Raw genomic sequence first — 16,330 nt, forward strand, 5'->3', positions numbered from 1 at the left:
CATGTATTGCCCACTGAGCTTGAAATTTAATTTTTAGAGAAAAGATGTAGTGCATGAGGAATTGAGTTTATATTTTAAGAGCAGTCTCATTTATTCAAACGTGGTGGTATTTTCTGTAACTTTGAATGCATGACATGAACAATGCATACTTAAATTTGAATCAAAGAGTGTTGATGTACAAAGAACAGGAATTTAGAGAACTATTATGAAGTCTCTGCAACAAGTAAAAGTTTAATCCTTGAAGCAAAAGAAACAGCAAAAAAAATATATAAAAGCAAAGTCCAAGGCTTTGAGCATCAATGACTAGGGAGGTCAGACATGATTAAAAGCTCAAAGAGTTGTTTTCCTAGTCATATGCTTGTGGTGTTCTTGTGTCAAGTAATCCTTGAGACAAAACATTTAGAGTCGAGATCAATTGTAATTAACAGAGTATGCCAAAGGCTTTGAGCAACACAATCTGGGAGTAACTGAAAGAAAAAATCAGAACTTAAAGAGAGTTCCCCAGTTAAGTGCTTGTGGTGTTTCTGTCTCAAGTGAAGCTTGAGACAAAACATTTAAAGTCAAGGCTAGGCTCAAGGTGCAAAGCACCAAAGAAAAGAGAATCAAAAAAAAAAAATTTGCTGTGTTCAAGGGTTAAATTGAGTTACAAAAGATCAGAGAATTCATAACATGATCTGGATTCTAATTCCGAATGACAGTGACATCCGTCTGATTCAAAGGAGAGTGAGATGCCAAAACTATTCAAGATTGCAGTTGTAAACCCCACTATAAGAAGAGACATGAGCTTAGTCGGACTCTCATTCTCATGCAAATTCACATTCTAAGCCTATATTAGTTTGGTTGCATGAGGACAAGTGATAAATCCCAATTTTGTGGTTTATCTTGTGCTTAATTTGGGGGATTTTATCACCTTTTCCCATGAAGAACTCATGAAGAAATGAAGGAACCGCAAAGTTGTCAAGCCTGACCTCTTTGCACTCAATCGACCATAACTTGAGCTATAGAGGTCCAAATGAGGCGGTTCTATTTGCATTGGAAAGCTAACATCTGGGGTTTCAAAATGATATAAAATTTGCCATAGTTGCCTGACGTCTAGGGACGCGCACGTGCACTGTACGCATGCGCGCCGATGGAGCAGCGTGGGTCCACTTTGGACAACTCGTTGGGGGCGATTTCTAGCTCATTTTGGGCCCAATCCAACTCATTTCTGATGCTATTGAACCCAAAGATTGAGGCTAGAGAGGGAAGCTCTCCATTCTCTCTAGAATTTAGGGTAGTTTAGGTTAATCTCTCTCAAATTCACCTTTCAATTCTTGTTTTGATTTCAATTCTCTTTATATTTTAGTGTTCCATTGTCTTAATCTTCTTAGTTTCTCTTGTTAATTTCTTATTTTTCTCTCTTTTATGTTTATGAACAATTGTTAGATCTTGATTTCCTCTAATGAAATTTTATGTTTCCATGTTTCTTTTATGTTGATCTTGATTGCTATTATTGATTTCTTGCTTATGCTAGTTACGGATTTCCTTCAATTCTCGCATTTGGTGATGTTTACTTTTCTTGCATTCTAGGTGTTTGATAATATGTTTTCTCTAGTTTTTGAGTAGTTTTCTTGACTCTTGGCCTAGGCTAAGGGAATTGAGTGACCTTGAGTCATTGGGTCTCATTGAATTGATGATTTGAGAACCCTTGGTGGTCAATTTGATACCCATTGACACTAACCCACTACTAATCTAATTAGTAGATAGGTTGGGACTTATGGGTTGATGTTGATTAAGCCATTTGATATACTTCAAGTATAGAAGTAAACTTAATGAGCTTGGTTCCTCATAATTATCAATATTTGGTTTGTAGACAAGGATGGTGATCTCAATTATCTATGTCTAGCCAAGAGTACTTTTCCTTTATTTTATTAGTTCTTACCATTTTACTTTCTTGTCATTTAATTTTTCTTGCCATTTATTTTCTTGCAAAAATATAAAATCAAACCCCCTTGCATCTTCATAGCCAATAATTAAACATTTTATTGCAATTCCTTGTGAGACGGCCCGAGATTTAAATACTTCGGTTAATTCTTATTTGGGGTTTATACTTGTGACAACTCAAATTTTTTATGTGGAAATTGTTTGTTGGTTTAGAACTATGCTTACAACGAAGTTCTTATTTCTAGAGGAGAAATTCTAGACCATCGACTAATTCTCACTCATCAAAATGGCACCGTTGCCGGGGAATTGCAATGGTGTTATGTTATTGGCTATTGTATATATGTTAATATGCTTCTTTGCTAGTTTTTGCTTGTTTTAGGAGTTAGTTTTTATTAGTTCTTACTAGTTTTGTTTTTATTTTCTCTTGCTATTATGAATTCTCACCACTTTGGCTATGAGTTTGGTTCAAATTATGTTATAGAAAATGGGAGCTACAATGAGGATGTGCATCAAGGATGGAACAATCAAAGATGGGAGGAGCCTCAAGGGATTGATCAACCTTCTTGGCAACAACAACCTCCGGATTCTTATGGGTATAATCCTAATCCTAATGCATATCAATCTAATGGATGTGGTGACCCTTATTGTGATTGTCAACAACCACCACCACATGCCTATGAACCACCCCCTCAACATGACTTTGAACCACCTTATTCACAAGCCTCCTACCACCAAACACCTCATTATGACCCTAATCCCTATCCACCATACCAACCACCTTATGAACCATATGAACCATACATGGAACCACCACCATTCCAACACAATTACTCTCAAGAACCACCTCAATATACACCACCTTCATACCCTTATCAAGATGAACCAACTTCCAATTATGAAACTTTCCTCCCAAATAATGAATCTTCTTTTTCCACACCACCTCCAATGGATGATTTTCTCCAAGAATGTGTTAGTTCTTACATTTAAAGGCAAGAAGAGAACCAAAAGGAGTTCAAGGAGTTAGAAGCCAAAATACCTACCATAGCGGAAGCCGTTCGCAATATGGTCTCCTCCCGCCTAAGCCTATGTGATCAAGAAACTCCCATTGTTGAATGTGGAGAAGTAATCAAGGAGCATAGTAAGGGAGTGATTTTAGAGCTTTAAGGTGTAGAAAAAGGGTTGAAACAAGGATTGCCACAAGGAGAGGAAGTCGAGATAATTGAGCTGGAAGAAGTGGTTGAAGTCTTAGGAGATATTGGAAGTCCATGGGAATGTAGAATTAGAGAGTCCTCTTCCAAGATGCTTGATATTGATGTTGAGGAGGGTGTACAACCTCCAAGACATATCATGGTGGAAAACCTTGAAGAGGTTGATCAAGAGATGGATTCAATCATTGATGAATTCTTATGTACAATTGAATCCTCTCGCATTGGGCTTGACATAGAGAGTGAAGAAGAAGATACCTTACCTTCCATACCCTTGGTGAGCAATGAAAAAGAAATTGAATTGGAAGCGAGCCACCAAGAGGAAGAGGTTGAAGTTGAGGAAAGTTGTAAAGAGGTGGAGATAGTCAAGGAAGAGCACAAGGGAGTGGAGCTTGCAAGATCATTGGGACCACCCCTTCCTAAGTCACCATCCAACACAACATTCAAATGGGTAAAATTCTTATCCCTAAGCTTTACCTTCTCACTTGAATATGGTTTGATTGAAAATGATGGTCAACTTAGAGATCTTTGTGGAGTTAAGAGTAAGAGAGAGTTGTGTAGTGGTTGGAAACATCATTCTAGGTTTATGATGGTTGCATGCTCAAAGTTGAATGGCAATGGTTGGTGTAAAACCAAATTGCATGGGTCTAGGGGAATGTTTGGATGCTCAATTGAGAATTCACAAGTCTTGTCACCCAAATTTAACTATGGTAGTCAACGAGAAGATGGGTGTAAAAACAAGGTTTAGGACCCCGGAATTCATTTCAACAATCAAAATTCTTGGGGCCTTGCCATCTACCTAAGCTTACTTGAAGGCCTTGTGCGCCTAATTTGGGATCCCGGTGGACATTGGAGATGCAAACAATGGTAGGGATTCAATGATGAATTCAAGCATAAACCACCCTAGCAAGGACCCCCACCAAATGTCCAACTTAAGAACTTAAACTAAAAGTGCTAGGTGGGAGACACCCCACCATGGTAAACTCTTTTCATTTTTCTCTCTTTTATACATATTAATAGAATTAGTTTAATTCCATGTTTTGTTTTGTTTGTTGAGTTTATTTGGTAGTTTGATATGTTAAATAAGATTTTAGGGTGTTTTGGTAGCTTTTTGGAGGTTCAGAAGGTTTGATTTGGTGCAAGAACTTGGAAATATTTTGAAAAATAGAGCACCAACCCACGCGTGCGCGCACCTGGCGCGTATGCGCGCCTCAAGAATTTTCGACCATCCATGTGGACGCGCCATGTACGCGTACGCGTGGATGCAAAAATTCCACCCCCAGCCAAAAACCCGAGAGTTAGGCCTGTACTGTGCGAACATTGGGCCTAAGATATTATTTTAGTTTAAGAAAAAAGATTTTAAATTAATTAGGATTAGATATAAAAGAGAAAAGAAACTTCTCTTCTAGGGGGATTCCAATTAGTTAACTTTTCATTCCACCTCAGCCCAATTTACAATCCTTATTTTCTTTCTGAACCATGAGCAACTAAACCTTCATTGTTAAGGTTAGGAGCTCTGTCTATTGTATGGATTAATTTTATTATTTTTCTATTTTAATTCATGTATTGATTTCTATTTCAAGAATTGTTTTCGTTCTTTATCTTATAAATTTGGGTGTAACGGAAGTATGACCCTCTTTCTAATTGAGTTGTTGTATAACTTGGAAAAGCTCTTTACTTGAACAACAGTTTGAAAACATATTCTCCTAAATTTTAATTATCTGGACTTAACGGGATACGTGACATATAATCCTCTTATACTTGGGTAATTAGAGTTTCTGTGGCCCATAAACTAGAATTGAACTTCACCCCCTAATTGGAATTAATTGACCAAGGAATTGGCAGTTGATGAATTTTAGAAGAAAGGAATTAGAGTCTAGTCACATATAGTTTGCCATGAATTAAATCTCTCATGATTAAAATAAATTAATAAGAAAAGTCAATCTGAAAAATAGATAACTCTAAAGCCTTAACTGCCTTCTCCATATTTTATTCCCAACTTATTTATTTGTCTGTCTTCTGTTTAATGCTTTTTGAACTCTTAAACACTATTTTTTACTTGCCTAACTAAGTAAATTAATCAACCATCGTTGCTTAGTCCATCAATCCTCGTGGGATCGATCCTCACTCACCTGAGGTATTACTTCGTACGACCCGGTGCACTTGCCGGTTAGTTTGTGGTTAGAATTTTCGCACCAAGGAGCGCACTGCGCAATGGAGAAGAGTGTTGAGTTGCGCTATCGCTGTTAGGTTTGTCGATTGGAGCTACGCAGTGGAGAATGGGTGCGTGGGTTAAGGCTTCTGATATTGGTTCAAATGAAATGATGATGATACCCAAATCTATTTTTTACTTGAGTATTTACCCAAATTGGAACCTAAGGAATTTTAAAGTGGACGTTTTAGTCCTCAACTAAAATTAATCACTCTGTTAGTCCTCAACATTTTTGGCGTCAGACAAATTGATCTTTTTTTTCTCATCTCCGTTAACCACTAACGGAAGGAGGTGATGTGTCGATGTGACTGTGATGAGTCAGCTGTTATGTTCCACGTGTTACATTAGGACAAATTGGTCTTTGGACAGATTGATACAAAACACTGCGTTTTGGAATAGGCACGACGTCATTTTGTGAGAGGAAGAGTCTATCAAAACTGAAGCATCTCTTTGCCTTCCCTCTACCAAAACGAAATTACTTTGAACTCCCTCTCTTCTCCTAGGTTTTACTAAGGAAGCCACCAGCACGTCAACCTGTAGTCCTCCGACCACCTCCGTTGACGTTGTCGATGCTAGGGTTTGAATGAGTCATCGTTATTGCAGAAGAAGGTACTGTGAGTGTATCGCTGGCCACTGCCACTGGTCGAGGTTAGTATAGTTATGAGTTTATCTATTAAGTTGTTGATGGTATAGTTGATCATTGTTGACATTGTTTAACGGTGTGATCATGCAGTAGTTGTTTCTGTTAGAATACCATTAGTTGCTGTAAATAAAAGTTGTTTTTGATTCTTTGATACTATTTCACATGGTTTACTGATAAGTGTTGTGGTGCATACATATACGAGGTTAACATGAAAAAGACACAATATTTCATGATAAACACATCGTATTGATGTATTTAAGCTGATTATGAAATTTTATCGAAATAAGAGAAGTTAGGGTAACATTTAGTGTTGATGAAATTTTTTCCAAATTTTATCTGATTAAGGGTAACGTTTAGTATTCTAATATTGATAGTGCTATTCCATCTTTGTAAATTACAGATGACTGAGTGGGTTACCCCTGTGTTTCAACATGGGGGGAGCTTTGTCAAAGATAACAAAGGTGAACTTCTCTATCTTAATGGCAATGTAAAAAGATTTCCTCCGATGGATCTGGACTTAGTGAATTACTTTGACTTGAAGAAATTGTTTGAAGAGCTCAGCTACCATGAATTCAAGAAGATGTATTGGTATGATCCAGGAGCTCCTAGCATGGAAGAAGGTTACACCCTATTTATGGAGATAAAGAAATTAGAGATATGTGTGATGCAAAGAGGGAAGACAATGAAACTGATGAGTTGTACTTGTTTTTTGACCACCCAATTATGGAAGATGTTGAATGGTCAGAAGAAGATGAGATGAATCTCGGTCAGAGAGATGATGGTAATAACAATATGAATGAAGAACACATTGATGAAAATAGAGAGGCCAAAATCTTTTCTGATGATCCAATATCTGATGGTGATAGCTATGATAGCTATGAAAGTGCTGAAGATAAGGCCTATAAACCCCCACCTCCAGGCTTTGAGAGTAATATTGAGGATGATGAAGATGAATTGCTCATTAATATAACTAAGAGAAAAGGTAGCAAAGGAGATAAGAAGGCTGGCAAGAACAAAATTGTGAAAAATGTAAGGAACAATGTTGGTCCTAAAGTCATTGCTAGGCCTATCCACACATCCAAGCCCAATAACACAGCTGGGCCCAAGGACACTGCCAGGCCTATTCCTACTACTGGACATGGTATAGGGGAGGTTGATAGTGAGATATTTAGTGATAATTTTGATGGTCTAGGTTTTGAGTCAGAGGGTTTTAATACACCTTAATCATCTAATAATGAGGGAGATGGTTTTGACTGGCCTCAATTCAATGAGGAGGCAGCCTTTGGTGAAGTGGTGCAAAAATTTATAACCACAAACTAACCGGCAAGTGCACCGGGTCGTACCAAGTAATACCTCAGGTGAGTGAAGGTCGATCCCACGAGGATTGAAGGACTAAGCAACAATGGTTGATTAATTTACTTAGTTAGACAAACAAAAAATAGTGTTGAGAGTTCAAAAAGCATTAAACAGAAGACATGCAAATAAATAAGTTGGAAATAAAATATGGAGAGACAGTTAAGGCTTCAGAGTTATCTATTTTCTGGATTGACTTTTCTTATTAATTTATTTTAATCATGTGAGATTTAATTCCTGGCAACTGTATTTGACTATACCCTAATTCCTTAGACCTTTCTAGTCTCCTCTAACTTTCATCAATAGCCAATTCCTTGATCAATTAATTCCAATTAGAGGGTGAAGTTCAATTCTAGTTATATGCCACAGAAATCCTAATTATCAAAATATAAGAGGATTATATGTCACGTATCCCGTTAAATTCAGATAATTAGAAGTTTAGGAGAAATTGTTTTCAAGCTGTTGTTCAAGTAAAGAGCTTTTCCAAGTTATACAAGAACGCATTTAGAAAGTGGGTCATACTTCCATTCCACCCAAATTCATAAAATAAAGAACGAAAATAATTCTTGAAATATAAATCAGTACATGAATTAAAATAGAAATATAATAGTATCAGTCCATACAATAGATAGAGCTCCTAACCTTAACAGTGGAGGTTTAGTTGCTCATGGTTCAGAGAGAAAAATAAGGATTCTGATAAAATGTATTTTGGCTGAGGTGGAATGAAAAGTGGAATAATGTTGGAATCCCCCTCCTCTCCAGAAGAGAAGTTTCTTTTCTCTTTTATATCTCATCCTAATTAATTAAAAAATCTATTTTTCTAAAACTAAAATAATATCTTTTCCTATTTTTAAATAATTAAAGTTTAAATCAAACTAAATCATCAAAATCAGCGTTTTCTGCTTTTCTTCACGTGGCACATGTCACGCGTACGCGTTGATGGTCTTCTTCGCGTGTCACGCGTACGCGTCAGGTACGCGCACGCATCGCTGAGCAACTTCACTTTTCACGCGTGCGCGTACCTTGGAACGCTTCAAATCACGCGCACGCGTAAGGCACACGCACGCGTCGCTCCTCGCTGTCATCTCCTTTAATTCTTGTGCTGATTCTATTTGTGCAAACTTCCTCTTCATCCTCTGGGTCATTCCTGCCCTATATAGCCTTCTTCTCTTTTTCTGCGGAAGCTCCATCAAATCCAACCAAATGCTACCTAAAATAAACAGAATTGCACAAGACTCAAAGTAGCATCCATAGTGGCTAAAAGATAATTAATTCTTGATTAAACTCAACAAATTAAATGCAAATTCACTAGGAAAAGATAGAAACGATGCTCACGCATGATGAAGTTCAACTCCAACTGAACATGGAGTTTACCACACTTGAACAATTCAAGAAAGCTCTGAAGGATTACACTATTGCTGAAGGGAGGAGGATTTTTTATGTTAAAAATGATAAGAAGAGAGTTAGGTGCAAGTGTGCAAATGGCGAGGAGAAGGCTATGAGTGCAAAGGCAAAGTTCAAGGCCAAATGTAAGGAAAAGAGGGGGCCACTGAAACTGATAACTCTGGAGTAGATGAAGTGCAAGGTACTGTTGATGTCAGTGAGGGATCAGGATTAAAACACACTACAGATGTGAGTCAGTAAGCAGGGGTTACAAAAGGTGCACCAAAAATCAATTGGGCTGAAGGGAAGGGTGAGAGTGATAGCAACAAAACTGAATGTCCATGGCTAATTTATTGTGCCTGGAACAGTGCAAAGGGGTGCTGCCAAGTTAAGACCTACAATCCCAAACACACTTGTGCAAGGTAATTCAGTTTTAACATGGCTAACCAGAATTGGATTGCTGATAAATTAGAGAAAAGGCTATTGACCCAGCTTCACTTGACTCATAGAGAAGTCTTTGATCATATAAAGATAGACTTTAATGTGGTGTGCAGTGACAAGATGATTTATAGAGTATTAAGTGTTGCTAGAGAAAGGTATATTGGGAATGAGAGGGCTCAGTATGGAAAATTGAGAGACTACCTCACAAAGATACACGAAAGTAACCCAGGTGGCTCTGCATTATTGGAATTAATTCCAACAATCCTTGATTCACCACCATTGTTCAGCAAGTTGTATGTTTGCCTGGAGGCTTGTAAAAGGGGTTTTAAGACTAGCTGCAGACCGTTGATTGGTTTGGATGGATGCCATTTGAAAGGATATTATGGGGGACAACTATTGTCAGCTGTCGGTCAGGATGCAAACAATCACTTCTATGTGATTGCTTATACGGTGATTGACAGTGAAACGAAGCAAAATTGGAAATAATTTCTACAACTTCTGCAAGAGGACTTGGGTCAATGCACAGTGGAAGGCTGGAATTTTATCTCTGACCAACAGAAGGTAAATTAGACTTAATTTCATTCATAATAATGTACTCAAAATTATCTACTAATCCTTAGATGTACTCTGTGGGTGAATTACTTTGTATAATGTTGGAATGATTAGAATAAGTATCATATTCTTGAACTTAGACTTAAATTCTGCATGTCCGTGATTTAAGGCTTGTGACTTATTGTGCTCTGTTCTTGTCAATGTGAAAACTATCTTGTGATATGGAACTGACTGGTGAAGTTATTAAGGTTTATGGTGTCTGATAAATTGTTCAATTCAGGATATATTTGTCTGATAAATGACTTGGTCGGGGATCTATGTGTCTGGTAAATGACTTTGTTGGGGATCTACGTGTATGATTATTTGAAAGTTTGCATGCTATTAGATTTTGTATGTCTTTCATACACTACGTGCACCTATCCTGCAGGGTTTGCTGCCTGCTTTGCAGGAGGTGATGCCAAATGCACACCACAGAAATTGTGTAAGATACATTTGGAAGAATTTTATAAGAAGGTTTAAGGACAAACAGTTGAAGAATAAGGTTTAGGCATGTGCAAGGAGTAGCACAAATGCTGAATTCCAGCATCACATGCAGCGGCTGAAGAGAATGAATGAGGGTGCATGGGCCTATCTTGCAAAATTCCAACCATCTTGCTGGACCAAAGCCCATTTCAACCATTGGCCCAAGCTTGACAATGTGACAAACAACATGACTGAAGTTTGGAACGCCAAAATAAACCACTACAGGGGAAAGCCCATTCTTACCATGTTGGAAGAGATCCGTTACTACTTGATGAGGAGAATGGCCAAGCATAAGAAAGTTCTAAGCACCTACATTGGAGTATTGGCACCAGTTCAGCAGAGGAAAATGGAAGATATTATGAAAGATACTAAGTTCTGGACAGCTCAATAGACTGGTGACAACGATCGTAATGTATTCGAAGTCCAGAGACATTCAAAGAAAGTTGGTGTACATCTTGGAAGGCACACTTGTAGTTGCAACTTGTGGCAACTAACAGGTAATTTGATGTATTATTCATTTTTTGTGAGTTGTGATTTTAACATGTAATAATTTGTTTTGTTGTTTAACATGTACTTGCTGATCTTATGTTATTGGCTGATAATCTTGAGTAGGAATTCCATGTGTTCATGTGTTGACAGCTATACAAAAGAGGTGTAATAGGCCAGAACCTTATGTGCACCCTTGGCTCAAAATGGATGCATTTAGAGCCACGTATGAACATGTGATCAGACCAATCAACTCAGAGAAATATTGGAAAAAGATTGGTCTCTTGGCTCCAGAGCCATCCACCATTAAGAAACCACCTGGGCGCCCAACCAAGAAAAAGAGAAAACCTGATCCTGTTGAGGATGCACGGGATGCGACAAAGGAAAGAAGAACATTCATGGTCACTTGCCAAAAATGTGGTCAGAGTGATCACAATGCAAAGACATGCAATGGACCACCAAGGCCTAAATCACCCCCAAATGTTAAGGAAAATAAACAGCCAAGAGCTAAGAAAAATACTTCATCTGCTCCACCACTACAAGATGAAGTCCAAGTCTCCCAAACAGCCCCTCAATCACTGCCACAGGTAAAACATCATTACTTGTTGAATTTGTTGTTGTGGTCATATTATTCTCATGCTACCTGCACTTATCGGATCTTCAATGTGATACTGACCTCTTGGCTTAATTCATAAGGATCCATTTGCCTGATAGACCCTTTCAATGGGGATCTGTGTCTGATAAACTGTTTAGTTGGGGATCGAAAAGTCTAATACTTTGGTTTATTTTTGTTGTATTAGGAGCATACAACTAACATGTCAAGTGGTGCTGTGACTACATCAGTATCCAGGCCTCCAAGACCTAAACAACCAATTAGGAGGCCACATCCTACTCCAACACCTACCCCCACCATCTACTCCAGCACTTTCTCCAGGTCCCACCATCTTCGCACCACCACAGAGGCCTACCCAATCAGCATCACCTGAAACACTTGCTGCTACAAGTCCTGGCACAGCTTCAAGAATCTTCAAGTTCATTCCAACGCCTACTAAGACTTCCAAAATAGATTTGGTCCTATTATGTCAACATATTTTTATGAGTTTAATACAACTTTGTCATATTTTATTATGTTCTTAGTGCATCTTGTTGAGACAATATAGTCTGTCTATGTTTGGTTATTATGTTGACAGTGCATGTCACTGCACTTTTTTGGTGGAACATCTTATTAGTCCTAGCAAAAACATAGCGACTAGCTACCCTTTTGTTTAAAATTTTAGTTATATGGAATGATAGTTGGTACTTAGATTTAAGTAAATCTGATTTAATTTCATTTCTAATATAACTTTTCTCTATCCAGTAAATACTCATCATTCACCTACTCATTGTTCATTGCTTGCCAAAACACTTACAGATTAGTGTTTCAAAAAACAAAAGCTAACACCGTAATTACTTGTTCAACTATATAATATAAGATACAATCTTCCTCAATCTACCTAAATTCTACCTACAAGAAGACAAATCACAAATCCTAGAATGAAAAAGAACATAGGACTGCAGCATCCGAACCATCATCTATTCTCAGCGGCATTTTTGTTCTTCTTCTCAAATGCATCAAGCAATTCTTTCAGCTTCTTCACCTTCTCCGCCAGAGCATCATCATCCTTTCCACCATGACCATCACATTGAAATACCCTATCAAACCACACAAAGAAATCACAGTGGGAAGTTTTCTCCTGCCCATACAAATAGAAGGGTTTAGGATACAACATTATCAGAAATTATGTTTGGAATACAAAAAAAATTTAAAATCATCCATACATTATTCTGTAAAAAGGATAGCCAAAGAAAGGTCTTTTGGGACTTTTCTCCGTTCCGGACTCTACAACTATGGCATAGGCTCCATAATGGCATCTTGGAGTTTCTCCTTTGGTGACTATGAACCTACCGCCGTGGGCAAAACCACTGCTAACACTTCCGTAACCACTAGCTTTAACTCCCCGCCGATACAAACTTCCACAACTTTCTCCGATTGCCATTGTTAACAACTATAGCCTTCTCTGTTGCGTTACTTGCTATTCGATAATTTAGGGTTTTGAAAAGAAGAAGAAGAAGAAGAAGAAGAAGTTGATTTCATACGTCGTTTCATGGCTACCTACAGTTTATCATTGTCGTTTTTGTACAATCCAATCCAGGGACCACTTTGTCTGCTTTCCCACGTGTCACTTACCATCTGTGTCATCATCTCAATGTGACACGTTGGATTTCGCCGTTAAGCTTTAACAGACTAATCTAACGGAAGGATCAATCTGTCTGATACCAAAAAATGTTGAGAATTAACGGAGTGATTAATTTTATTTGGGGACTAAAACGTCCACTTTGGAATTTCTTAGGGACCAATTTGGGTAAATACTCTTTTTTTCTTTTGTCTTTTTCTAAGTTATTTGCTGGGGAAAAAAATAGATGGGAATATAATTAAAAATTTTCTTCTAAAATTTTTAACTATAAACAATTTTAGGCAACTTTTTATAAATGTTATCTGTTAATTTTTTTCGACAACTCTTATAAAATATTGTATTTTTATTTAAAAATGTTGTCTTAAATTTTTTATATTGCAATATTTTGTAAATGTAGCTTTAGATATAAAAAACAATTATTTTTATGGGTTACAAAAAATTTTGTTATCTTTTGCTTGTTTAAAGGCAACTCGTCGAAAATATTATCTGTGTCTATCTAAGATAATTTTTATTAAATATTGCTTCAAATAAGGATTATCTTAGACAAAAAAAATATTGTAATTATGCACAACTGCGTCGTTGTGTCATATCTCAGGTGCATCCGATTTTTTTTTAATCCCTAACACAGAATCTTTAATTTGTGTATTTATTATACTTTTATCCTCTACATCTGGGATATGACATACACTTTGTGTATTTTTATAATTTTATTTTTTTAAATGTATTTTTCAAATTTTAAAGAATTTATTAGTGTTAAAATTAGGGTAAAACACCTCCATAAACCAAAGAGAGATGGATTTTATATGAATCCTCAAATCAAATAGCATTTTTTTTATAAATCGAATAGATTCAATTCGATTTAGGCATACTAGTAAATTGAATTGATCAAATTCGAATTACCAGGGATAAGAGTAAATCAAATTTACTTGATTCAATTTAGCATGGATGTAAGTTTGCAAAGTAAATCGATCCTATCAAATTCGATTTAGCATGCATATACCTAAATACATGTAATTCGAAACGATTAAATTTAATTTATGTGTAAAATGCACGCATAAATCGAATCCATAAAATTCGATGTACTGTGTTTTGATACACCAACAATTATATTTATATGAAGCTAATGCTAAATCGAATTTAATTAGTTTGATAATACGAGTCTATGAAAAAAAATTTATAAGTTTAAATTTTTTTATTATGTATAAGTTAGTAACGAGTACATTACAAATTTTTATAGTACTCATCATAACAATGTTTAATTTAATAATTGTTATTAAAATTTTAGTTATACTCGTTTGATGAGTACTATAAAAATTTGTAATGTACTCGTTATTAATCTAGCATAATAAAAAATTTCAAACTTTATAAAATACAATTTTTTTTCATAAACTTGTATTATTCAATTTAGCATTGGCTCCATATAAATATTTATTGGTGTATCAAAATAGAGTAAAAAATTCGATTTATGCAATTCATGAATTTTGTACATTAATCAAATTTAATCACTTCAAATGACATGTATTCAAGCATATGCATGCTAAATCAAATTATCAATTCGATTTACTCTTATCCCTAGTAATTTGAATTTGATCAATTTAATTTACTATTTGTATGCGGAAATCGAATTAAATCAATTCGATTTATATAAAAATATATTCTGGGACATTTAGGTAACAAATTTTGATTTGAGCAATTCACATAAAATCTATCACCCTTTGATTTATGGAGGTCTTTTTACGTTAAAATTACCTAGACTTTTGAATTTAAAAAAAATATTAAAAGGACTTGTAATTGAAAAATAGATTACTTTTGACATGGGTGAAGGATCAAATGAGATTAAGTGCATAAAAATTGAAAAGTTATACATAAAATGTGCATAGATCTTGTTTAACATAAAACACTCACCCTTTAATTTATGGAGATTTTTATCCTTAAAATTACTTAGACTTTTGCATTTAAAAAAAATCTTAAAAGAACATATAATTGAAAAATGGATGGCTTTTGACATGAGTGAAGGATCAAATGAGATTAAATGCAAATGATATTAAATGCATAAAAATTGAAAAGTAATATGTAAAATGTGCATAATCTTGTTTCACATAAAACACTCACCTTTTGATCTATGGAGGTCTGTTACCCTTAAAATTATCTAGACTTTTACATTTAAAAAAAAATATTAAAAGAATATATAATTGAAAAATGGATGGCTTTTGACATGGGTGAAGGATCAAATGAGATTAAGTGGATGAAAATTGAAAAGTAATAGGTGGAATGTGCATGAATAAGAAAACACGCACCCTTTGATTTATGGAAGTCTATTACCCTTAAAATTATCTAGACTTTCGTATTTAAAAAAAATGTTAAAAGGACATATAATTGAAAAATGGATAGCTTTTGATATTGGTGAAGGATCAAACCAGATTAAATGCAAATGAGATTAAGTGCATGAAAATTAAAAAACGTAGAATGTGCATGAATCTTGTTTCACATAAAACACTCGCTCTTTGATTTATGGAGGTCTTTTACCCTTAAAATTATCTAGATTTTTGCATTTAAAAAAAATGTTAAAAGAACATATAATTAAAAAATGGATAGCTATTGACATGGGTGAAGAATCAAATGAGATTAAGTGCATGAAAATTGAAAAGCAATACGTAAAATGTGCATGAATCATTTTCACATAAAACACTCACCCTTTGATTTAAGGAGGTCTTTTACCATTAAAATTATCTAGACTTTTGCATTTAAAAAAAATGTTAAAAGGACGTATAATTAAAAAATAGATGACTTTTGACATGGGTAAAGGATCATATGAGATTAAGTGCATGAAAATTGAAAAGCAATACATAGAATGTACAGAAATCTTGTTTCACATAAAACATTAGCTCTTTGATTTACGGAGGTCTTTTATCTTTAAAATTATTTAGACTTTTGCATTTAAAAAAAATGTTAAAAGGATATATAATTAAAAAATAGATGGCTTTTGATACGAGTGAAAGATCAAATGACACGAAGTGTATGAAAATTGAGAAGCAATACGTGGAATGTACATGAATCTTGTTTCATATAAAACACCCACGTAGACATTGAGAACTACAACAATAACTTAGTCATCTCGAAAAACCAGTAGACATTGAGAACTTCAAACATAACTTAACTTTTTCCAGAAACAATGGAGATTTCCAAGACACACTATCCACACTTAAAGCATTGAGATTTCCAAGATACACTATCCACACTTAAATCTTGCTTCATTTATTTGCGATTCTCTTTCTTTATCCATCTCAGTAGTCATGATAGTCGACAATTTTCAAAAGACAATTTTATTTTATCAAAGGACAATTTATAAGTCAGTAATAAACTAATAACAAAAGCG

The 16,330-nt window shown here is 35.5% G+C and overlaps 1 protein-coding gene across 1 annotated transcript; it reads left to right on the plus strand.

Moving 5' to 3' along the window:
• Nucleotides 9,158-11,706, plus strand: LOC107627052. Its single transcript, XM_016329924.1, has 6 exons — nucleotides 9,158-9,610; nucleotides 10,140-10,193; nucleotides 10,308-10,553; nucleotides 10,662-10,731; nucleotides 10,847-11,307; nucleotides 11,521-11,706. The coding sequence occupies exons 1-6, from the start codon at nucleotides 9,158-9,160 to the stop codon at nucleotides 11,704-11,706; spliced, it is 1,470 nt and encodes a 489-aa protein (XP_016185410.1).

Source organism: Arachis ipaensis, chromosome B02 (assembly GCF_000816755.2).
Source record: "Arachis ipaensis cultivar K30076 chromosome B02, Araip1.1, whole genome shotgun sequence".
NCBI classification, from domain to species: Eukaryota; Viridiplantae; Streptophyta; class Magnoliopsida; order Fabales; family Fabaceae; genus Arachis; species Arachis ipaensis.